General features: G+C 38.6%; 1 protein-coding gene across 1 annotated transcript in view; it reads right to left on the bottom strand.

Moving 5' to 3' along the window:
- grid2 (glutamate receptor, ionotropic, delta 2) overlaps positions 1-25536 on the bottom strand; it is a 593815-nt gene that overhangs the window by 79001 nt on the left and 489278 nt on the right. Inside the window, exons 12-13 of the mRNA XM_084728739.1 lie at positions 15914-16052; positions 7553-7748 (exon numbers count right to left, since the gene is read on the bottom strand). Of these exons, the coding sequence (XP_084584865.1) occupies positions 7553-7748; positions 15914-16052 (335 nt within the window). The remainder of the gene's footprint in view (positions 1-7552; positions 7749-15913; positions 16053-25536) is intronic.

A 25536-nucleotide genomic window follows, 5' to 3' on the forward strand; every position in this document is an offset into this window, starting at 1 on the left:
CATATGTATGAGGCATTTAACTTCACACTCACCGTTTCCGACACACCAGCCTGCCCTTCTTTTTCCCCCCTGCTGTTCCTCAGCCTTGATTGGCTGTTAGATACATGCATGCATGAGTGAAATTCTGAATTATCCATATATTGCCAAAGGCTTAATTGTCATGTTCAAAGCTGTCCAGTTCAAGGATAGGTTGGAGGGTAGCGAATTCATGGCTGCCATATTTAGCCATCAAAGTGTTATATGTCTTTGTTGAAGAGCAAGACCTTAACCATGCTTTCTTTATTTCTAGCCTTGATTTCAGTTAATGTTGCAGTGAAGGTTTCAATACAGTCTCCTTTCTCTTTTTAAGGAGCTCCCATCAATATGAGACTTGAGGGTAATGATAATATATGGTGCGCAAGGACATGTGGGAAAAGATGCATTTTCTAAAGTGGAGCCTTCCCATAGCACAGCAGAAAGTCATGCAGACAGAAAATCATTCAAACTGGCAATCCACTCAACTCTAAAATCACTCAGCAGTCATCAGAGACTCTTGAGGCCTGACAGAGAGTAGCTGTCATATATTCACACAGGGACACTTACATCAACTGAGTCAGGTGTGTGTGTGTGTCTGCACCACTGTGTGTGTGTGTGTCTGCATGCAAATGTGAAGGTTTTAGTGGTTTGTGTGTTTCAACCCAAGTGTGTCAATGCATGGACACACGCTTAAATATATGCATATGTGTTCTGTGCAGTGTCTTAAAAGCCACTCAGAGAATGTTTCCATTTCCCACTGCTTTATATGTTACAGTCTCCTGTGGCTTCAGCTGAAAAGGTGTGTGTCCATTTAATCTGCAGTATATATACATTACTGTATAATGCACAAGAAAAATAAACAGCATGACATAGTACAAGATGCTGCAGATCTGGCTGAATATTTAATATATTTTAGTTGTGGGATCAGGGTGGGCAATGTGAAAAAAAGAAATCAAATATCACGGTATCCAGGAACTACAAAGGCGCCAGGGGGGCGTGGCTCCGCTTAACAAGACATCAGATCCACTAAAATACTGGCAATGTGCTATTTTTCCCAAGCATTTCTATTTCTATACATCTTCATCGTCATGGATCATGCATAAAAGTAGGATATTATTGATGTAGGATTCGTATATATATTCACTTTAATAAAGTGAATTAAAGTGCATGCTATTCGTGCAATTACCACTGAAGCATTATGATGCAATATCATTAATTTTTCTCACTTTAATTCAAAGATTGGAAAAAACAAATCTTTTTAGTCTCACTCAGTCTGCATGCCAAACTGTCATTATTCAGTTCTCTGTTTTGTAGTCAGCATTACATATGTCCAACAGAAAACAAAGATGCTTATTTTAATTTTGGATTTACCAAAACATCTAGGCCAATTGACTCTAAAAAGCAATTAGAGCAAGAAATATTCTATACCTGAAATGTTTGCTTTGACACTGACCCTACACCTGCTTGGACTGCTGTTACTACAAACTCTCCAACACCCGGAGTGGCAATGTAGAACAAGCCAACAGAGGAAACTGGCAATGGTGGCAAAAAGTACATCACCCTGCAGAGTATACTGTGCCCTGCTTTAATTGGCTGTATTGTATTGTGCTGTAATGTGTGGTTTTGATGTGGAGGTTTGATATGGTCATTACCTAATATGGCTGTTACCTGATATCAGATATGCTGACATAAATCAAGGCCTACATGCTTGAAGCTATGAATATTTTTTACAACAAGAGTTGCAGTTAGCCCTCTCTGTGATGTAAGCACAAGCTCCTCTGACACCCCTTAAAAAAGTGAGCTCCTCTGAAGGCTTTGGTATGGTTTGCGCACTGCCAATATAAATATTGTGATGACATTGTAAGGGTAACTCTGGTAAGTTCAGAAAGTTATGTCAAAATTCTATCACATTACTGTACTTATGCCATACCATGACATGGCTAAAATCTAAGATGATATCTAGTCTCATATTTTCCAATTTACCACAGGTTACAATGTCACTGAGTAAACAATATGTGTGCCAATTGTGTCTGTAGATCGAAGCCACTCAGACCATAGAATAGTGATGATGTAGCCAAAGTTTTTATTGTGAAAAAATACGTCCCTACCTTAAAACACCTGCTTTTACAATGGAGTTTGGTTTAATTGTGTCCAGTTGAAAAACCAGTAGAATCAGAGGGTGTTTTAACATTAATTATTCAGAGAAATTGACCTGGGTTAGGGTCTAACCCTACTACTAATGAACCTTGCCGACAGCATAAACTAACACAGGAAGTGAGGTTAAAACCAACCTGATTTCTACTTCTTTCTGCTCATAGTAAAAGGTCACATCAAAAGCACAAACTGAGATCAAAATCCAACCCTAAATTGTAATCTGTGCGGTTGCATATCACAGTATCTATATAATATTGATATAATGCCCAACACTACTGAGAGAGATGCTATGTTCTACTGACACTGTGATTTTCCCTTTTTATGACAAATATATGATGCCTCATATTGTTAGCACATCTCATTATGGTCTGTGTCAGTAATTTCTAGTGGGGTGCCGAGGTTAAGTAATTAATATGGTGCATAATTGATACTTAATTTTAGCCATTACTTTTACAAGTCAGCACAACAGTCAAGCGCTGAGTTGTCAGGAGCTGTTCAGCTGAAAGGCCTGCCTAATAACATCACATAGACACACACACACACACACACACACACACACACACACACACACACACACACACACACACACACACAGAGGACTGGAGAAAAAAATACTTTCTTTTCCCTCTTGAGACCGTGCAAGAATAAACAGACAGCAAAGTTAAACAGAGACGCCATTATATCAAACAGTGGCATACATCACACTCGTCTTTGATATATATGTGACACCAAGTTAATGAGATATCAAGTGTGTTGTGCAACACCTCTTAGTTTATTGAACGCCTTGATCATTGACTGGAATGAGAGAGACACGTATATTATCCTGTGACAGGCCTCAATCTGGAGCACTTTCCTGGCCTGGCGACTGTGTGTTTGTGTGTGTGCATCAATGCTTGCACGGTGTGAATGTGTTGGCGTGTGTGTATGAAGCATACTGCCTTTGGACATGAGAATATGTGTTTTCATGTGTGTGTGACAATTTCCACATGTACATACGTGTATGTGTGTGAGTGATACTAGAGACAGCTCAGACACTGACCCGTTCTGACACATAATATTATTCTGCTGCAGGGAATCGAAACTGAAAGGGAAGAAAATCCATAGTACACAGGAGACAACGGTGACAGAGAGAAGTAAGAGGTTTATTGTGAAAGAGAAAAGGCCTGGGAGAAAGAGCAGGAGAGGAAGAGAGAGAGCAGCACCAGGAAAATGAGAGAGAGAGAGAGCATGACACTAAGGGGAAAAATATATCAAGTTCTTAACCTCGCAGGAATCAAAAGTAGCAAAGGGACTGGATTGAAGAAGACAAACACATCCAAATAAATCAAACAGAGACATAGAACAAAAGATGTCTGAGTCTGACTGACTCATGGGCTTTGTTAATAATATCATGGCCTTCCAAATAGCCTCCGGCTTGAAAACACTATTCCAGGTATACTGCTCAATGGCACGAAAATATAATTTTGAGTATAGAAGAAATCATAACAGGTTGAAGTTTTCATTTTGAAGGAATCTCTAAACTGATTGTTTCAGTTTCCTTGCCGTTAGGTGCACAGTGAACTCCTTTTAGCAGACCTTGCGAACAGCAGCTGAGAACAAGAGATCATTTAGCCTTTGACACCTTTTTTTCCCCTCTATTAGACAAGCTCTGAGGTAAAATTACATTTTAATTTTCTCTGAAAGGAAGATTAATTTTAAGCACAGAGCACTAAATGTGAAAGACGATATAATCAGGCAGTATTTGACTAAGTAAACTGAGGTTAAATTTACTTTTACAATTAGAGTTTCACTGGAGGTTTAAACATACAATCAAACATGGCAGTGGTGTCACTGACGGTGTCGCTGCAGCAGAGAGAAAACATCAGCTTGTGTCAATGCAGCTAAGAGAGAAGGATGGGCATTAGTGTACCACTAGAGTGCACCCTGTAGCCTTTAACACAGTGAAGACGAATAAGAGACTGAGTGAGAGACAGAGGTGGATGCAGAAAGGGAAAATACGTAGGGAGGTGGAAAAAGAAAGAAAAATGTAGAGAGGACAGTAAAGTTGGGGAAATAGAGCAGCATCAGAACATAGAAAAGACAGTTACACAGATATTTGCAAATAATCAGTGGTGCAGTGAAAGAGATGCAGGGAGAAAAGCAACAAAAAAAAGAGAAAAAGGTAGTGTAATATAAAGCGACAGGAGAAAAGAGCAAAAGAAAACATCAAATCAAGAGAGACAGAGGAGAGAAGGAGAAGAGGTCTGCTCTTTCTCACCTTCTCTCTCACTGTTGCTGTGCAGTGTTTGCTGCTACTCTGAAAGTGTCACCCCTGTCATGTAGAATTTATCCATGAAAACCAGATCCTCTCTCTGTCCTGCTTATGACCAGCTCTGTCTCCTGTCACTCCTGTCTGCTCACATCCTGCTGCTATTGAAAAGCAGACTCACTCATCATAGAGCATTCAGTCTCTAAGATCCATCTACCTTTGGGCATTGGTTCTCAAAACTTTTATCATAAGCCAGAACATATTTAATATAATGTAGCAGTGGGGTGACTATCGTTCTCTCCAACTCTGTTGCTATCACTGTTGCCATTACTCTCCCTGCTGACACATATAAGGTTTTCAGCAATCAAAGAAATTACAAATGCTCATCACCTTTACAGAATACTGTTGTGCTAGGCTTACTCATGTGTATTAGGTTGATAAACCAAGTGAATGAATTTGCACCAGGTCCTCCATCTAAAGTAGAGGATGAGGTGGTCCAATACTCTGATCAGCATTCAAATGTACTTTTAATGTATTTGTCATCAGGTCATCCTCTATTTGGTCTGAAGCTGCAGTGACCACAAATGGGAGAAAGACTTTCTGCCAGAAAGCCCAGAAGGCCTTACTACTAGTTTTGTTTTTGGCAGAAAGGCTTCATGAAGTTAGGTGACATACTATACAGAGCAAAAAAGTCCACATCAGTAGCTCAGTAGCAAGTTGTGGTGGATGTGTAACTTATTATTTACTCAATATTTTTAGGCTCGGTTGACGTATAAAATGCCTTTTTTATATTATTACTTTCAGTTTTCTGTTGCAGTTTGGTTTAGGTAACAAAAGTACTTGCTTAGGTTTAGGCAAAGATTGTGGTTTGGGTTAAAATAAACTGTTAACCAAGTTGTACAGATACATGGTATGGGTTTATTTTAAAGATATGTATCATATGTAACATTTATACATTAAAATGTCTAAAAACTCTTATACCCATGTTATCTATTTCGTCTTTTATATATTTTATCCCAAATGGTTTTAACCATGTTCAAACCCAGAGAAGTCCACAATTTTATTCAAGAAGACATTGTATTTTATTCTCTATAACTGCAACTGGGAAACAGGGGATACATTAGAGAGTGAGGAGAGAAGTTGGTGAACGAGACTAAACATAACATGAATAAATCTTTAATACATTATCTTGTCCATGAATATGGTTTCTGCATGAGTCACGACAGATTTTCATTGGAAATGGTGGTTGTTTAACAATGAAAACGCTACTTCGCAATGGCAAATTATGTCTTTAATCATTGCTTTGATGTGAGAGTAGGACAAATTACATACTTATGTGTTTGATAGTTTGAATATATTGAAAAATGACCAGTATTTAAAACTTTTGAATAGTTTTATCTATAGTATGTGGTCTTAAATGTCAGATTTACTTAAATTCAAAAGTTCTAAGACTTTGGTATATGGATATGGACAATTTTGTCCTGGACTTAATGTGAAATTTACACAATATTAATTATGTACATTAATAATTACATACTGTAAAAAAGAGACACATGTCAGCCAACTCAGTAATAACTGAGGCAATATGTATTTTGTCAAGCTAGTGTCAAGTTGGTAATCAAGAGGATATATACATAGTTTGTTTTTAGCTCCATGTAGCAATAAAAAAAGAACTGACTGAATGATCCTGGTCACAGTACTAATTAGTTATATGTTCTCAATAAACACCTCTGCCAACAAGCAGTGTGAGTGAGTGAGTGTTAATAGTCATGTGCTTATATGCTGTTATGTGTTGCATTTATCTCATCATTTTAAAAACACCACCCGCCACTTTAATTACTCCTCCCAACACTTCCAACACTTCCAACGCTGGCTACAGTTCAAGTCTAATATATTCTAGAGGGAGGAGGGATAAAGTGAGACCCTCACTGGAAGAGAGAAGGGCGAAGCAAACAGAAAGTGGGATGCGTGCAAATGAGATGCAGCAGTCAGGTATTTATGATGCTGGGTAATCACCAAGGGAATTAAGTATTTAAGCATACGCACACTATCTGTGTATCATTAACATCGTTTAGATAGATTTATCCCCTATCAACACAGACCCTGTAGCATGAGCTGTATGTGCGCAGTGTAAGGATGTACTGTATAGCATATCCTGCCATTCTGAAAAAAGTATAAACAGTGGATAGATGGATGGATGTATACCATAAACTGTAAACATTAATTGTATTCGAATATAAACCTCTGAAAAAATGTCACAACAGTGAGTAGATATATTGTCATTTGTACAAAAAAAATAGTAAAGAAAGAGGAAACTTGAGCAGGCAAAGAATCATTTGATGGCTTGATTAGGCCTGATGGAATTTAAAGAAAGAAATGCAGTCAGACCTGGGCAAATAAACATCCTGGGTGTTTCTATTGCAGAAGACATTTTGATTCTCATCCCTACTGGTATCATTACACATCACATATCATGGTTAAATTGACTCTCTGTGCAAAGCATTGTGATGTCATTTACCAGCTGCTGCACTTGCACACAGTGTACCGGGCCTTTGTCACATGACTTGTTTGACCATTAGTTTGGACATTTAGCATAATGCTGGGTAGCAGTGCTCTAAAGTGAAATCGCTCTCTGGGAGAACAAGGACGGCAGATGAATCGTGCAGCGTGATGAAATCACAGGACCCACCTGGTTTGCAGGACTGATGTCACCAATCACATATGTTAATGTCAAGTAAATGTTGTTAAAATTCAAATTCGATCACCTAACCCCCATCGCAAACAAGATACAAAATTGTAAAAATTGTGGGGACTGAAATCATAAGTTATGCAAGTGACAACCTCAGAGCTGGATGCAATTTTGTCCTTCAGGTTGATTTAACAATAAACTCAATTACATGTGTTCTCAAAAATGACAAGGTCAAAGTTTTTGGCAAATTATAGCTTTTATGCTGCATGATGAATGTTTGCTTTTGATGTTGCAGCAACTCTGCACCTGGTCCCCTGTATTAAAAACCCATCACTGGGAGTCATTCTACTCCATTGTTTGCTTTACTAACCATACTGATTTTACATGTGTCAGCAGTCTTTAGTTTGGAACTGACAACTACTGTAATTAAAAAAGTAAAGACTTACCTTGCGAATGCCTTCTTTTGACTCCTCAACATTATTATCTCCTCCTCCGGTGCGGTTAATCATGCGCCACATCTGGGAGTACATGGGATCTCTCTCAAAGGGGTTCATGGCCTTGGATCGCACCTGATCATATACTGCAGAGTCCAACACTGTACCGTAAGGCAACTCTGTCTGCTTGGATAAGTCCTGGAGAGACCTGGACAGAGAAAAGTGGTGAAAACAGTTAGTATCCCCCTTGTTTCCAGCCATCCATTCACTGTAAGCACCATGCAGACTCTGCCTGAATGGTCAGCTTCACAGTTTGTCCCCTGGGTATTCCTGTTGTGGTGGCTCTGCAGTCTGTCAGCTGTTTTTGGTGGCTGTTGTAGTTGTAGCAATGGTGGATGTAGAAATGCCCTGTTTTCAAGTGGTGAAAAAAAAGTATTCACAGAGATGCAAGAGCACGGGTCCTCAAAGTGTGGCCCATGGGCCAAAGGCAGCCTTTAGAAATATTTTGTGCAGCCCCTGAAGAAACATGAAATACATGCATTATACTGTAAATCATCTGCAGTCCATATAAGTTCCCTTTCAGTAGTCTTCTAATACATGGTATCTGTGTCAAACTGTGGCACCCCTAATTACCAGGTCAGGACAACAACAACAACTTGTAGAAAGCTACTGGTTGCATGGCAACTAGTAGATTAAGTTAACTGGTGGACAACTTGGCAGTTCAAATGTGGAAGTAACATGGAAATGCCAACAGAAAAAAACACTTCTATGATGTAGACTGTGACATTCAGGGAGGTCAGAGCGCTTAGCAAAACAGCAGCCCTGAAGCTGTATGTTACTTAAAGGGACAGTTCACCCCCAAATCAAAGTTATATATATTTTTGCAGAGCTTTAGTGATATCGGCCATACAGATGTCTGCCTTCTCTTGAATATAATGGATCTAGATGGCACTTAGCTTGTGGTGCTCAAAGGGCCAAAGAAATATATTCATACAAAAAATCAACACCAGTGTCTCTTTCACCTTAAGGGTGTCCGTGGTGGTCTGGTAGCTCAGTTGGTAGAGCGTGTGTCTCATGTATTGAGGCTGTGAGTCCTCTGCAGTGGCTGTGGGTTCAACTCCTGCGTTAGGCCGCTTGCTGCATGTAATTAATTTGATTCTGAAGACACTATGTTGGAGTTTTTGTTTTTTCTCTATGGCTATCCATAGGTGTTCTGTCGCTTTAAGGACAGGGGTTTCAGACTACGGTACCCCAGCCTGTATTTTATGAAGAAAGCATAATTTTTAAGTGTACATGTAGGATAAATTAGAATAGCACAAACACACAAACAACAAAACAGCTTGACACATGGGTGAGAGGGGAGAAGCTTTTGCTCATCCATTGACCTGGATTAAATCCCCAACTGTGGTGCCTCTGCCTCTGGCTCTCAGGAGGGGACATGAATGATCAAGCCTTTGTTACAGTCTTGGTAACCCCCGGTGATGGCTGACATGGGTCTGGAGAGGAGGGCATTGGACAGTACACATGAAGTATTCATGAATGGGCCAGCTGTATGGCGCTTCACACCATCTCTTATCCCCATAAATGAATGATTTGGATCTAAACTCTCCATGGACCAGCAGTAGGAGTTGGCAGCGACATGTAACTGACATGGAATAAAAATAGAAAAATGGGTATTGGCCATGACCGACAAATGTGAGAAAAATGGGGGTGGAAAGCAGTTTAGACAGCAGCTCTCACTCAGTTCACAGCACTGAACAAGATGGCTTGGCTAACTGTACACAGGTGATATCTGCAATTATAGCAAGAAAATGACAGCCACTAACAAAGAAATAAAAAAAGAACAAGTCAGTCTGTCTTGTATTTTCTCCTTATTTCTCCCTCCACTTCTTTCTCCTTCTCTCTACCCCTCACCCATAAATTGCCACCTCTGGGGGAATACACGAGCTATTGTTAATTATAACGCAACAGGGCTTGGGTTGCCTCTCAAAGAGTTTGGCCGCTGAGAAATGTAATGGAGAACCATTACAGGAACTAATTACTGTTTGTTTGTTAAATGGCTGCTACATACCACCCATGGATTTGAGAGACACACATTTGTGAAACAAAACATGCACGCAAAAAAACACTCAACATGTCCTGCTTAATGAAGAACAACAAGTGTACAATATCTTACTTCATTAATTCAGCTGTAATACAGCCACAAAGCAGATTTAACAAAGGGCACAAATATAAGTAGGTACTGTTTGCATTATTACAAGGCTGCTCGCTCAGACAGAAACGCATGCACACACACACACGAAATAACACATTCAGACTTTTTATGGAAGGTTGCGGTTCCGCTCTCTCTCTCATGCCCTCCTCAACTATCTCTCTGACCCGCTCTGAATAAAGCGGCTTTGAAGATTTTAATGAACTTTGCTGTGAACATGAATCTTTTATTGGCGTCAATTAATCTTTGGCCTTAATAATCTCCCCTCCCCACCACTCCCCTGTGAATACGTTCGCCTGTCAGCACACTCTTTGACCAGGATTCCCCCTTTGTGAATTGGTTTCACAGGGTAGTAACTCTGAGCTTGTTATTTAATGGTGTGTGCATGTGTAGGAGACAGAGAGAGGGAGGAACATGTCATGTCTTGAAGATGAGTTTAGATTTTACTGGGACAAGAAAAAATCCTAATTAAAACTGGGTTCATATTTTTTGAACATGCCTATGTAAAAAGAATTTTGTTAATTATGAAATAAGACAAGGGGATACCTGAAAATGGAAATATAAAGATCAGCATGCAGGATGCTGCAACTTTGGTCAAAACAAGATTGATTCACCTCTGTCCAAGGCAACCCTGTCCGCCTAACCCCAACACTAAATTACAAGGTTCACATCCAGATACCTGCAACAAAATTGCTTGGGTTAAGGGGAAGGAAATAATGTGATTTAATGTGGATTAACATGGTTTAACCAATAAAATCTGGTTAGGGTTAGGGAAAGATTGTGATCCTGTGTAGGTTTAGGCAACAAAGTACTTTGGTGAAAATCTAACTTCAGCCTCAGGTCTGAGCCTAACTCCACCCAAGACATACATTTGAAAAATGCCAAGAAACTGAGGTGGGGGACTGAGGTGGGGGGTAGAAAATGACTACTAGAAGAAAGGTTTGTCAGTTTGATTAAATATTAATAAATACATGTCATGTTTCAAGTTACTGCTGACTTTTGAATAATGCTGTGGTCACTATGACTGGTTAGTGTACTGCACATTTGCCTATTTTGACATGAAATAAACTTAATGTTTAAAAACTTCAGTATCAATATTTTTGCAACTTGCCAGGTACGTTAATTAACAACATTTCCTCATTAAGTCGGCAAGTCGGCATTAGGTTTCTCTCAAAACATATTTGCTGTTGCAAATTAGTTGAATATAAATGTCGACAGGACAGCTGGAAGTTCAACAAATTATGCTCTGCAGGTCTGAAACCCAGAAAACCAAAAGAAAAAACAGTGCTAAATGTTCATCCTTTGACATGTGTAAGATACAGAACATCCTGTAAAAGAGTTAGGCCTATAATTCTGTTGACTTGAATACTGTTATAAAGAACGGCCCCTGCTGTGGCTGACAGTATTAGCATCATATGGACTTCGTATGATGGAAACATGGAGGAACATCTTGAGAAGAAGCAGACAAAAAAAGCCAGGACAAAAGGTTTTACAATTATCCATTTTAATCAAATAATATTAAATGTCTGGATTTTAATTTAAAGACCCTAATGATATTGGTGGTCTCCAGATCTATTATTGTGCGTTGTCTTATGGAAAGATGCATGTATGAATTATGTGTTTAATTGTGTGTTTTTTTTATGTTTTGCATGAATCTAGTGTGCATGTGTGTATGTGTGTGTACACACTGTAGTCTCTCTGTCCTGTGTGTATGCTAGCTCATTTTGCAACCAATTATATTCCCCCTAAACAGCTCAATGAGCAAGTAAATGAGGTGAACAGCAGCTGAATGTATCCTGTGAAAAATAGCGTGTGTGTGAGTGTGTGTGTGTGTGTGTGAGAGAGAGAGAGAGAGGGAGAGAAAGATATATATATATATATATATAGAGAGAGAGAGAGAGAAATTACTTGCATGTTAACCAGTGTGCACAGTATGTGTCTGTGTATAATCTCTGTGTATGTCTTCGTTTCCTCATACATAGTCGGTCATCTTTGTTAAAAGCTAAATATTGCATACAACTTAGTGGTCGCTGGAGTAACTTGGGTTGCTATGCCACCTCGGGTGTTAAAAATAGGTTAACAGACAAATTATTAGTATTTAGGAGAGTCAAAGGATGGGTTTTTGTTTTTTCAGAAGCAGAAGGACAAAGATGATCATGGCTCTGTGATTCTGTAGGGAAATTAATTTGGGTAAAGGCAGTAGAGCCTTGATCAGTTCATTAACTTTTTAACAAATGGCTTTTGAAGCACTACAGGCAGCTGTGCAACCTTGAACAACAAGCAATCTGTGTGGACTGAAGCCAAAACCCAAAGAGTTTTTCTTTTTTGTGCTAAAACAATTACAACACCTACACATGGACATCCGAGTGGGCTAGCCACATTCCAAAGCTGCCAAAGTTTTAGTCATATATAGGCTTGTTTTCTTTGCTTGTATCATAGAATTAAAAGGATGTAGAATATTTCTAAATATTTTACCACTTTACTTTGCCCTCAGCCTTTTCTGATGGGAAACCACTGTTACATATGCTAAATATTGCTCTCTGAGCAGGAGTACAGGAGTTTCTTGCACTGCCTTGATCTGTTAGTGTGTTTGTGTTATTGTGTGACATCTGCATTTTAAACGGTTACTTTGGATTCACTGAATCAACCCAATAACACAAACATACAAACAGATCAAGACAGCAGCAGACTAGCAACTGCAAAACTGCAGATTTCACCTACAGAGTTTGGTTTCTAGAAGAGAGCAATATTTGGCTTACTAAATATAATAATATATAATGGCAGTTTCTCTTTGGAAAAGGCTGTCTGACAGCAAAGTTAAGTGGTGAAAATATTCTAAATATAGCATACACTGACAGTGATATTATTTTTTTTTAGGTGGACCTTTTTTTAAGTGGCAGTTAATTACTCAGCTTATATGCTGGCTCTCCTCTCTGCTTCTATCTGTTCCTTATTGTTAGTCACTCTAAAGCAATATCATTATGTGTCGTGTTACAGTTTTCCAGTAGATTAAAGTTTATTCTGTGCTTGCTTATGTGTCTCTACTGTAAAAGTTTGTCATTATTCTGTCAGGTTTGTCATTATTCTGTAAACCGTCAAAGGGCCAGTGCTGTTACAGTCATTTTTTACCAACAGAGGGTGAAAAACTGACAGTGTGACAGTAAATCTATCTTGACTGACCCTTTAAAAAGACTTTAAATAACCACATGAGCTGCTGCCAGTTTGTCCAGTGGGACCACACTGTTGTCTTGGCTGACCACTGGGATGCGACAGACATACATGCACACAGTCACCAGACACCATGATGCTCAGATACACACACATATAAGAACACATACATTTTGAATTTATTGGCAATCTTCAGCAACCATAAAATATGACATTTTCTGTGTACATTGGGCCAGAAAAGGAAAAAAAATTGTCCTCAAACACATTTCCATTTGTCTTTCAATCTTCCGTTCCTGACAGTTCTTCCGCTTCATCTATTTCTTCTCTCAACAGGTGCCACTTCTTTTCTCACTTTTTTACCACTCCAATTTCTCATTCTGCCTCTTCACCACTACCCAGACCCTTGCTTCTCCCCACTCTTTTTCTACCCTTTTCTTTCCTAACCACCACCTCTTACCTCCCCTCTCACCTCCCCTTCTTTCCTTTTAATCCATTTCATCTTTTCCTTCACGTATTTCCTCTCTATTTCCACTTTATAATGTTTATACCATTTTGTCTCTCTCTTTGTATCTGGCTCTCTCACTCCCTCTCTTCGCCACTCTCCGCTGCCATCCCTCACTGTTTTCCTAAAGGATTCACACTGAAATTGAGGGAAAACATCCAAGCGTGAAATAGTCCAGAGAGGGTTCTGAACGCTCACTTGTTATTTCATTTCCAGGATGAAACAAGGGCATTAATACTTAAAAACCCTGTCTGTCCTGACGGCTCAGTGAGACAGCGATGCCTCCATCCTTCCCTGGCCTTCTCTTCCTTTCCTGTCCGTGTATTCGCTTGCTTGCTCTTTTTTTTCATACTTAACTAATTCTCTCAATCAGTCACTCATAAACCCATTCACTCTTGTTCCATGTTAAATATTTATCAGGTAAAAGTGGACGCCAATCTCAACATCCCAGTCTCTTTTTTCTGCTCGGCTACTCCCTTCATCTCTCCATTAAGGTGTTATTATGTTTTACGATTACTCTCTGTTTATTTTGGGTGTGCTCTCTCTCACCGCTCATCCCAGCACCCATCTTTGGAGGCCCAAGGCCATGTGGGTGCTGCTGTTTAGGGGGTAATTATGCCACTAATGACCCCAGAAGAGTCAACACATGAAAGATAATGCATTAAAATTTATGGAAATCCTTAATTAGCTCAATGGATGCCGAATGAGGCGGTAAACTCAGAGGCACTCATTAATGACAGCAAATTTAAGTGAAAAAAAGGATAGAAAAAAAGACAGTAAGAAAAGTGCTTCTTTCTAAACATCTTCCAAGACAAAAGACAAGGGACAAGACAGAAGGACTTGGAGTAAAGGAAAAAAAAACAGGAGACCACAGTGCAGTGAAAAGGAGGAAGTCTGGCAGACACATAAAGAGAGAGGGGTAAAGAAAATGAAGGAGAGGCAAACTGACAGAAACAAATTAAGAGACAGATAGTGATGAGATTTAGAGAAATAAATGTTGTTTATTCCAAAGCCAAGCACAATTAACTGTGGCACTGCCGGGCATAGCGGATGCTTCGGCATGCTGATTAGTCCAATGAGAGATGAGCGTTTCCTAGTGCCACCAGGAGAGAAGCAGGCAAACATATTATCACAAGGATAGATAAACAGAGGGCACAGAGCTTAGGGAAATAATGCATGTGTTAGAAAGAGAGAGAGAGAGAGAGGGGGGGGGGGGGGGGGGGGGGGGGGCAAAATGAGAGTAGAAGGCTTTGCCAGCTGCCTTCATACAACCTGAGAGGAACATGTAAAAACTCTCTTCTCACTTTACTTCCACAGTGCTGTTTCTCCTTATCTTTCCTATCTTCATCACTTGAAACACACACCACACACACACACACACACACACACACACACTGATAGATCCAAACATGAGGCATACAGGAAATTACTATCCTATGATGTGGTGAAGGAGGAGAAGAGGAAGGATAGAAAGGGGGTAAGAAAAGGATAGTGAAGATGTGTGTCTCTGTTGTCTCTTGTGCATTACATCTGCCTTGTAGAATGGATTTCCACACTGAGGACAATCAAGCAGACTGTGTGAGACTGCAGTGTGTCCCTGTGTGTCAGTGTGTCATGTATGCACAACAGCACACAAACTCTGTGGAGAATAAGTGAGTGTTAGCATATATGTGTGTGTGTGGGCTCCCATTACTGTGTTTTTATATCTGTGTGGATCTGATGTGCAGCGTTAATTTATAACTAAATATAATATAATATTAAAAAAAAAAATCAGAAAACATGGATGGGCAAAATGTGGCATGGGGGCCAAATTTGGCCGACTCAAAGGTTCCATGTGGCCCATAGGGAAATATTACAATTAGAAAACAACAACAACAACAACAACAACAACAACAACAACAAAAAACACAATACAAAGACAGTCAATGTCATTTTCCTTAAAATTAAACCAGTATTGGACCTATTGGTAATGATAATAATCTATATCTTTTACCTTTTATATCAAAGTTACTACAAGGATTTCTAAAAGGGGAAAGGAGGAGTTTTTATTAAGATAATTGTATTTTTGACATTATATTTTCTTGCAGTAGCTCGAAACTGTAACTTTATTCACTGAATACTGTACATTTATATTGTTTACATTGCAACTTGTGTTAGCCATCTGTGGCATACGACACTTCAAGTTTTGGACCCCGCCAACAAAACTTATTAGGCTGGCTTATTGTGTCAGCCAGCCATTAGCTCACAGACATCATTATTCCATTATTTGTGATACTGCCATTATTAGGACCAGCAGCCTGATCAATTTCTTATGTGGCCCCATGAAAAATAATTGCCCATCCCTGAATTAATGTTAATTAATGTCTGTTCTTGTAACTAATGACCAATGACAAAAGAACTGAATTTCTCAAAAATTAAAGCCATGGGATCAAATTTTGAAGCCTGCATGATTGCCCCTAACAACAGAGGACAGAATCAGCTGGATACTTACTGTATGGAGTTCTCTATACGTGTGATGGTGAGGAAGGCTGCTAGATTGGCGGTGTATGAGGAGATGACAATAAGAGCAAACATCCACCAAACACCCATCATCATCCTCGTGGCTAGAGTGGTGTAGGGTACCTCTCCACCTAAAGAGAGAACAGAAAAACAAAGACAGTTAAAAAATGCAGTAACAGAAAAACGGTGTCACATCAATACATACAAGGAAGCAACTCTTTGCTGCAGGAGGAAAAGCTGTTGAAACAGAAAAGCACATCCTGAAAGATTATGTCTGGATTAACAGATCTGATCTGGTGCTTTGGCACAGATCTGATCTCAGCACAAAGTGGGAGAAAGTGAAGAGAATTGAATCTGTGCTCTTTTAGAAAGACATCAAAAGAGCACATCTGTGCTACATCTTATAGATATGATATTTATATATTGAGGTAAAGGTGGCCTGTGCAGACTGTCTTTAAGTGTGTAGGATTTAGTGGCATCTAGCTGGGAGCTTACAGATTATATACACCATGTCTCACTCTCCCCTTTCAAGCCTGTAGGAGAACCTACAACCATGACACTTTTGCAAAACCCAAAAGGCCCAACGTGGAGCCAGTGTTTGGTTTGTCCGTTCTGGACCAGTGTAGAAACACTGCGGTTCAACATTGGAGACTCTGTGGACGATGATCCATGCCCTCAGATCCGGACGGATCAGAATAAATAGAGGTAGGTGACATGCATAAATGTATTATAATGAACTAATACGTAAAGATGGCTCCCATTCAGTCCAATGAGAACTGCTCACCTGGTGCATATGCCAAGAAGCTTTCTAGCTTCCAGGTTAGAAGTGGGTTACAGCCCACTGAATATGTACAGTAGTGTCAAAAAAGCTATATTTTAATTAGCACTTTCGGGCATGGAAACATACATGTCAGACCACTTTGTAGAGCATCCATATATGTAGGGGTTTCAAATCAAAATGCTTTCACTCAATAATGTAAATGTAGCTGATGATTCATATTTAGAGCTGAATATACACCAATAAAAACATACCTTGGAACATTGCATTGCATTTTTGCCACATTCTGCCAATAAATCCCCCTAAATCTTACACACTGGACCTTTAACTCTCTGGAAATTTCTTATTGTGCATTCACTCTCAAAATGCCAGCAGGCATAACAGTTTGGGACACAAGTTAAAAAATGCAGACTGCTATTGCAATAAATTTCCGTCTTTAAGCTTGATCAATCTGAACAGAATGCGTAAATGCTTGTCAGGCCTTCCCATTAGGATTTAATGCTGCCTGGAGGACATTACAATGAAAAGTGGCTTGTCCGTCTCCAAATATAAAACCTCCTTATCCCCATCTTGTGTTATAAACAGCTTTTGTGGCCTTGTCCCCTGAAATCTTGTTGTGCTACAATAAAAATCTAACGGCCTCAGATTTCTGGGAGCATGAAAACATGGCTGTCACTCTAACCCTGGTCCTCATAAAAAAGACGGAATCTGTTTATTTGTGCATTAACCAGAAAAAGAAATAACACACATTCATCTTTGGATTTTCTTTTTTGCTCAGGTAGATTTTGTTCTGCCTTTTTATTCACACACATATTTATGCAAGCTTACACACATTGAGGGAATAGGCACATAGACACAGATGCACGGAGTAATGATTGATTTGAAGTCAGTGAACTCTTCCTCACTGTCTTTATTGAAGCCTGTTAGAAATTAGCCTCATTCATTCTTGTGCCAGGGGATCACCGTTACGTCGACTCAGACCAACAGACACTCTCCTTGCTCTCACTTCCTCCAGCCCAGACTCAATAATATATGTGACACCCACGTAATCCCATGTTCCCTTTATCTCGCGCCCCTCTCTCTTTCTCCACTGTATTCTTGCTTTTTCCATCTTCCTTTCAGGCCTTTTTTTTGCATCGCTTACAGCATTTGATTTAATTCAAATTTGTTATCTCTCTCGCTCTTCCTCTCGCTGTGGGTTGACTTTCTCAGGCAATATATTTGCTGTTGACATCAGGTTTTACCACCTGCCCGAAGGCAAAATAATGTGTAGTACTGTACTCTATATTCAGTTCAAATAATCCCTGTGCATGTTTGCCTATGTCTTATTCTCCCACACGTCTATTCTTCCATGCTGGATGCTTTCATGCAGAATTACATGACATCTTGAGTTCTCTTATATGTTTTAAAATGTGTTGATCTTTTATAGTTCTTTGAGTATTTTCCCTGCAGGGAGTAACATATACAGTACTGTGGTTCTGAAAGAAATCTTCTTGTTTCATCTGCCATTTATTCTATCAGGTATTCTAACTGAGATTGACATCTCTATTTGAAGACAGAACAGAAAATAATAGAGAAGAAGTGCATTCAGGATTTAACAAAACACAATACAAAAGTGCAATTTCTAAAAGGACCTGTTGAGCAGTGACTTAGCAAAGACTGATTATATTTTTTTCATCTGACTCACCATTCTCTTAATTTTTCTAATATAAAATGACAGTCACTATGTTAGAAAGCTTTGACAGTATGTATAAAAAAGATCATTGCGATTATTATCTCGTGTGTGTGTGTGTGTGTGTGTGTGTGTGTGTGTGTGCCACCAGACCTGGAGCTTGTCTGCAGCTACTCTCAAATACTGCTAGAAGTGGGAACCTCTTGGCACCTCACGATTGGATTCAATTTGATTCAGACAGCGATGATTAAAACGAGTATCAATGCATCTTGCTGTATCAAAAATTTAAGCTTTTAAGCAAGACAGTGCTGGTTGGATTGTATCCATCTGCAGTTTCTCATACTCAGCCATCCTCACCAATACTCAAGTAGTAGCCTAGTCTAGAGTGTAAACATAATTTACATCTGTAATGTTTCACCATCTTATTGGTTTAGCTGTTAAGAATATACGGCCGGTATTATAAAATTGTTACAGGTGATCATTATGCTTTAAATTTCCAGTTATTGACTCATCTGTGCTGATTCTTTATCTTTCAAGAGAGAACTGCAATGCATCTCAGAACTGATTATTTCCATACTAAATACTCCTAACCTGACACACAGATGGTTTGTGACACAGAACCAATCTTAAGAAGTTGTCCATAGAAACTGTTTGGAAAAGGGCAAGCACTTTCAAAAAAACACTTGGCTGGTGATTTGATACACCAACCTAACTTCAACCAATCAGATCAACCTCTTGCTGATTCGGGTCAGGAGGAGAGCAATGCTAGGAGGAAATTTCTTCATATTTGTTAGAAGTGTCCACTTGGGCTCAAGGATGAACTAATTCAATTTTTGCGAGTCAAAGTTCATAGACCACTGTGACTACACAAAACTTGGCCAAAACTCAAGAATTCAAACACTAATTACAACAGTTACATGTAATTAAACTAGTTACAAATCAACCTGTTGGTGAATACAAAGGGGTTACATGAAAATATTCATTTTGAGTTTTCTGGCAGAGATCTGTACTCTGGTGAGTGCACTCTTCTAGTTTTGACAGATACAGTGATTGCGATATGATTCACTATTAGTGGGAACTGAAAACGATAATTTTTGCATCACACTTTCACTGAAAAAAAAAAAAACTATTAAAATCTTGATAATGTGACATGTATTTGGTTCTGCACCAAACAAACATGTTTTTGGAAAACAAGATTTGTCTGCCAGGGCATCTCTGCAGCATTTCAGTACTTCATTATAATCCTGTTTTGTCACACGTTTTCCTTTAGTGCTCGTACTTATGCATATGAAAAATAATCTGCCTTTGCATCAAATAGTTTAGACAGAATACATGCTTATCAATTACAGTTTAATAAATATGTTAATAATATTTTGGATAAAGTTCATGAGTTAACTATTCATGAGAAATTACTGCAGATTTGCCAGTGGGAAGATGAATTGAATCTTTTCCAAGGATGAATGCAACCAGGAGGCACACATGCTTTTTCTCATAACACCGGCTGCCAAAAGTGTCCAAATATATGCCAAACCGTGACTGCAGTATCTTGGACTTCAATAGCTTCTAAAACATGACCTTTTTGAATCATTCCACCCGCAGAAGGTATTTTGGGACTTTGGGTTTCATACTGGCAATATCCATGGAGGACCGATTTAGTTACAAGAAAAAAAACTATTGTCAACTCTCAGAACCATTTTCATGTTGATTTCTGGCTGCACAACTGACTTTTATAAAATATTTAATACAGTAGGGAAAATGACTCTGCTGAGTTCCACCATCTGAATGTCCCCAAATTTGAAGGAGGGCAGACCTTTGTCAGGTTCTTATAGATATTTTATACTTCTCTCTGTCCCTGGACAATGTGTAAATCAAATAAAGATCAACCACAACAGAGTTTTTGAAAAGGTCATTTTGTTTCCTGCTGTAAATATGCATGTGTATGCGTGTCTGTGAAAGAGACAGACAGAGAGAGAGAGCGGGAAAGACATCTTTGTAAGATATTATATAAACTTGGATTTATGAACCTTAATAAACTAACTGAACATTGAGAAGTGGGTTGAAAAGGCACTTAAAATGATTTATTTGAAGATTCATCTGGCATTGATTTTATGGATACCAAAATGTCAGAAACTTCTCTCCCGCTTTACTGTGGACTTAGACATCAGCTCTTAAAATGTTGCTAAAATAGCAAAGTACAATAATTGATGGTCCTGTCATGCTGTCAGTGTCTGTCTCTGTCTCTGTGCTCATGTTACTGAAGAAAAAGCAGACATAGTTTTAATGGCGCTATTCTTTCTCCTTCAGTTGTTGCCTGGACCAGTTAGGTGACCCATAGTCAGCATGGCAATGAACCTGAGTCCTCATGGGGACAGCCAATCCAGAGAACTGCTATTCTGGAGGTAAATATCCAATGTGATACTATATATGACTGCAAATGATCATTTCTTTTACTTGTGTTATATAACATTGTATAATATATTTGTAATTTGCTTTGAGGTCCATGATAAGATCATCCAACAGCAAGAACAGGCAGTGATTGAGTGTGTAACTTATTTGTTGTTATCCTCCTTTCGTCAAGTAAAGGACATGAAATATCCATGCACCAACAGTCCACATCACTGATCTATAAAACCATGGTATAAACTGGGTATCAACCCATCTCTCATACTACAGTATATTGTATCATTAGAGGAAGCATCCTTCATACTGTGCACTATCAAAACCATCTTTCATAAAGGGGAATACATCCAGATGGATGCCACTATTGAGGAAGAATGCAGGGAGTCAACAAATCCCTCAAAATGGCGAGCAACTGAGTCATCTGTCATGCAGGTGTGTGCAAATGGTCTCAAAGACAGGTTCTTTCCCAGATGGACATGCATGCTCTATGTCAATGTTCCTCAAATGGGTGCACTGGTACCCCCCGTACTCCAAAGTAGTACTGTTAAAACATGTAAATGTAAGTTTAATTAAACCACACTTTATATTCAGTATATCTATTCTCAATGCAGAAAACTCAACTGCCGTAAAACCTCACAGAAGAAGAAAACAGCAAACACAATCACACTCACTGTGAGGAGGAAGATGGTTCAGTATTGAATTAGATGATGAAAATCAAGCTAATGGATTTGTGGTTGACATGAAGCAGTGATGAAAACATGAAGACAAAATGAAAACATGAGATTTACCTCAATGAGCCGACACTGATGGCACAGTGCTATATTGTACTTCTTTGTGAAGACATTCTTTCTATGAAAAATATTTTGCAATTTGGATCTATATTACAAGTCTATGACTAAGCAGTCCTGTAAAGGCATTGTGGCTGCTTGAAAAACAACCTCAGTTTAGTCTCACAATAAGGTTTCAGCTTATCGAGTGACCTTGTCATCCTTGAAAGAACGTTCTCTCAGAATAGACACAGAAATCTGATTGGCTGTAAAGGAGCGATGACTACTAAAAGGTGATCAGATCAACTTGCTCCATACAGATGAAAGTTCAGTCCGAGCACACTGTGAGAATAAGGTAACTCTTCATCGCTACGGGTCCCTTCTATGAAGCTATCCAGGACTACTACAGGAAGCTGTATACTGTAGTGCCTCTCCTTTGTAGGACTTAGAATAAAGCAGCTTCTCTTCAAGGTGTTCATGAAGGCACCTTTCAAGTTTTTCTTATGGTTGGAATCCTGAAAAAACTCCTGTCAGAGGTAACCAAGCGCATGTGTCTCTGTTTGCTTGTGTGTATATTTATGAATTCTAGAGGAGGCAGAGCTAGCATGAGGCGGTTTTTGTGGATGCAAACTCAGGAGCTTCAAAGGCACCCTATTGTGTCCTGTCAATACAGCTCTCCATTCTTACCACCATGTCTCTCCTGCCTCCCCTCTTATTCTCTGCTGTGTTTCTCTGTAGCTGCGGGCAAACAGCTTCTCTCTATGTCTTCCTACTGCACTAGAAATAGGGGAATCAAAATCCCCCCCAAAATCTAAATTACATGTGATTTTGCAAATCATTATTTTTAATGTATATTCCCACTTCCTGGTTTCCATTGGTCTTCATTTGTTTCTTGCTGTTAGCAGAACCTAAATGCTGGCCGACTTCCTGTCTACCTTCTTTGATTGACTGAATGACTGGATTGCTGGATGTCTACATAACTGATTGGTTAATTAGATAGCTGGCTGGCTGGCTGCCTGGTCACTTGGCTATGAGACTGACTGACTGATTGACTTGAAACATTGCTGGCCTCTGAGCTGGCTGACAGACCTGCTTTCTCATCTTGTGACTCATGGTTCTGCTATTTCTGCGTATGTTTTCTCTCACGTCCCACCTTCTCCAATCTCATGGTCCCATTTTATGATTGACTAAACAGATGGACAAGTGACTGACTATACAGTGATATTTTACGGGAGAAATATGGAACAATGTCAGCATGTGTTTAAAATGGGTACTGCTGCCCAAATGTGAAATAACGGGGAGATTTGTCCAGCTGCCCCCGCCTCCCCAGACTCGATCAGTTGGGTTGCCAGAGACACTGGACCAACACAAGCACAAGAAGAGAATAACATCACACTTTGACAGAGACAAGTGACACCAGGGTTTATGTTAGCTGGTGTATATCAGCTTTTTGCCAGTATCATGTGTAGTTGTCCAGCAAATGAAAAAAAATATATATATGGCTAAAATATCCAGTGGGAAATATGGCAAATAGAGTTAATAAATATTTAAATTGAAAATAAAATACTTTTAAAAATCTGAGTGAATCACATGTGATTATGTTCTATTCAATATTAAAGTTTTCTGCATGAATTAAAGAGAGATTTAAAGAGTGATTTACAAGCACAAAGGATGAGTGGTGCTATGCACAGTACTGAAAGGAGCATTACATGTGGGATTACACATCTGGATCTACAAAAAAAAAAAGATATTCCATTACAGTTACATTTAGAAAAAATGTAATCAAATTATATATTTGGATTACAATTTTAAAATAATGAACAATATACATTACAGAAATTAACACGTCTCAACTTCATGCTGGTCTCATGTGAAAACATATCTTACAGTTGCAAATTCATTATCATGACCTGTAGTGAAAAAATACTTTCACTACAGATCTCTTTAAATCAATCAATCAATAAATTGCACACAATAAAGGAAGGGATAGTTAAACAAACTAATAAACTAATAGAAAACATTACATTAGGATAAACAATTTCAAATATTGTATTTTAAGGTAATCCAAAAAACTGAAACAAACTACATCACTTTAATATTGTGATACTTCAATAGGTTACTGACTACATTTGTAAAATCAACACTGTAAGGTTCAGTTATTGCCGGCCATAATACTTAACATGCACTCCTTCTAAAAGATTATTAATGGGGTTTTTTTTTACAACTCATAAGACACTACTTTGTTTGGTGAACATTTAACATAATTCTGTATTAATTTTAACTTCATGTAAAGTGAATAAACGTGAAATGGATGGTGTACAGAAACACACAAGCCAAAACAAAAACAGATGTTCCATACCAGAGTGGAAATTTAAAAGAAGAACATGCAACTTGATCTCTGATGACATTTAATGTCATTTCATGATTTAGTACAGTAAATATATTATATATTTCTCTTCAGACAGTGATCTACACTTGGTACTTTTAATTCTAGTCATAAGATTCTGTTTATTTTAGTCGTATAAGGAATCATATTGTTAAGTCAGGAAATAGGCAGTATTTCAATTAAGTGCAATGAAAAAAATGGAAATAAATACTTTTGAGTATTTTTTAATCTGTATTTTACTGGGCAGAAAAATTAAGGTGTAATTTTTCACAAACTGTTTTAATAGCTTGTACTGAGGCTACTGAATGTCTAAAATGTATCAGTCAGTCTACATATAATGCATTTTTGTATTTTTAAATGACAAATTACTTGTTTCTTAATTAAATACATGTTCTCATGCCAGTATTTTTTATATTAATACGTTTGGTGAGCAAGTATAAATTTGATACTTTTTGATGTATTTGTGCCCATCTCTGGCAAAGCCTTTAATATATTTTCTGAGTAATGCTGTGTTTGTCACAAATATAGTTTGATAAAATCTGTGAGCTGCCCTGTACCACTACGCAAACTGCAGTCTCCCACTCTTGGCTGTGAAGCAGTTTGGCTAGCAATTAGTCCTTCCACCTCTTTCTAATCCTCTCTGTCTTTATTAAAAGATTCTCTCAAGATTCTCTCAGACATTCCCTCAGTCTCTGGTTTTATTCTCTTCTCCTATCTTCTTTCCTTTTGGCTCCTGTAGCCAAATGAACACACAATCACAGATGAGTGTGTCACTGTTTTATTTGAAGTGATGCACTCACAAGGAAAGAGGGAACAAGAAAGAAACTAAAAGCTGAGTGAAATATAATCAGGAGTACTTTGAAAAGATGACTAATGGACTAAAAAAAAAAAGCCTGAATAATTTTCATAAAATCTTGGAGAGTACATAAACTGCAATTATGTTCTGGTTTAACCTGAATTAACTTATTTCTACTAAATTTCCATAATAATGCTATCAAAGTCATGTGGTTCATATAAAACCAGAAAACTGAATTTCTTTCCTTTCTCTTGATTTTGATTGATCCTACATTGTTTAAGTGTGACCCTGTACACTTTTTTCCTGAATTTTCCCATCAGCAATACTGTGGGTCAGCACTGATGCCCTCCCTCAACTGAAGGAGACTGAATATAGTGACATTATCATGCATGAACCCACATGAGGTCACGTGGGAAAAAGTTTTATAGACTGGCTTAGGAAAATAGAATTTTGACAGTAAAACTATCTTAAATCTACCTAAAACTTAAACCAAACATATGGAACAATACTTCATTACAACTTAGTTCACACACACACACACACACACACACACATCTGCTCATTTAGGAAGCTGCCCAAATATCTAACAAGAACATCAAGTCCTCAGATATATGAGCGCATCAGACACCACCCTCATCCCTCAGTCTTGAGACAAATTAATCAGAGAGGAAAGATGATTGCGCCAAAAATGCCCTTGATCCTGTGTGTATGCATGCAGTTAATCTGACGGGGTGACTCAGAGACCAAGACATTTGTTCAGATACTGGCATGAGGTGCGACACAGAGCCTTTTAAGTGGTGCTAACAAGACCTTGTC

The sequence above is a fragment of the Lutjanus erythropterus genome, chromosome 10 (assembly GCF_056507025.1).
Source record: "Lutjanus erythropterus isolate fLutEry1 chromosome 10, fLutEry1.hap2, whole genome shotgun sequence".
Classification (NCBI taxonomy): Eukaryota; Metazoa; Chordata; class Actinopteri; order Lutjaniformes; family Lutjanidae; genus Lutjanus; species Lutjanus erythropterus.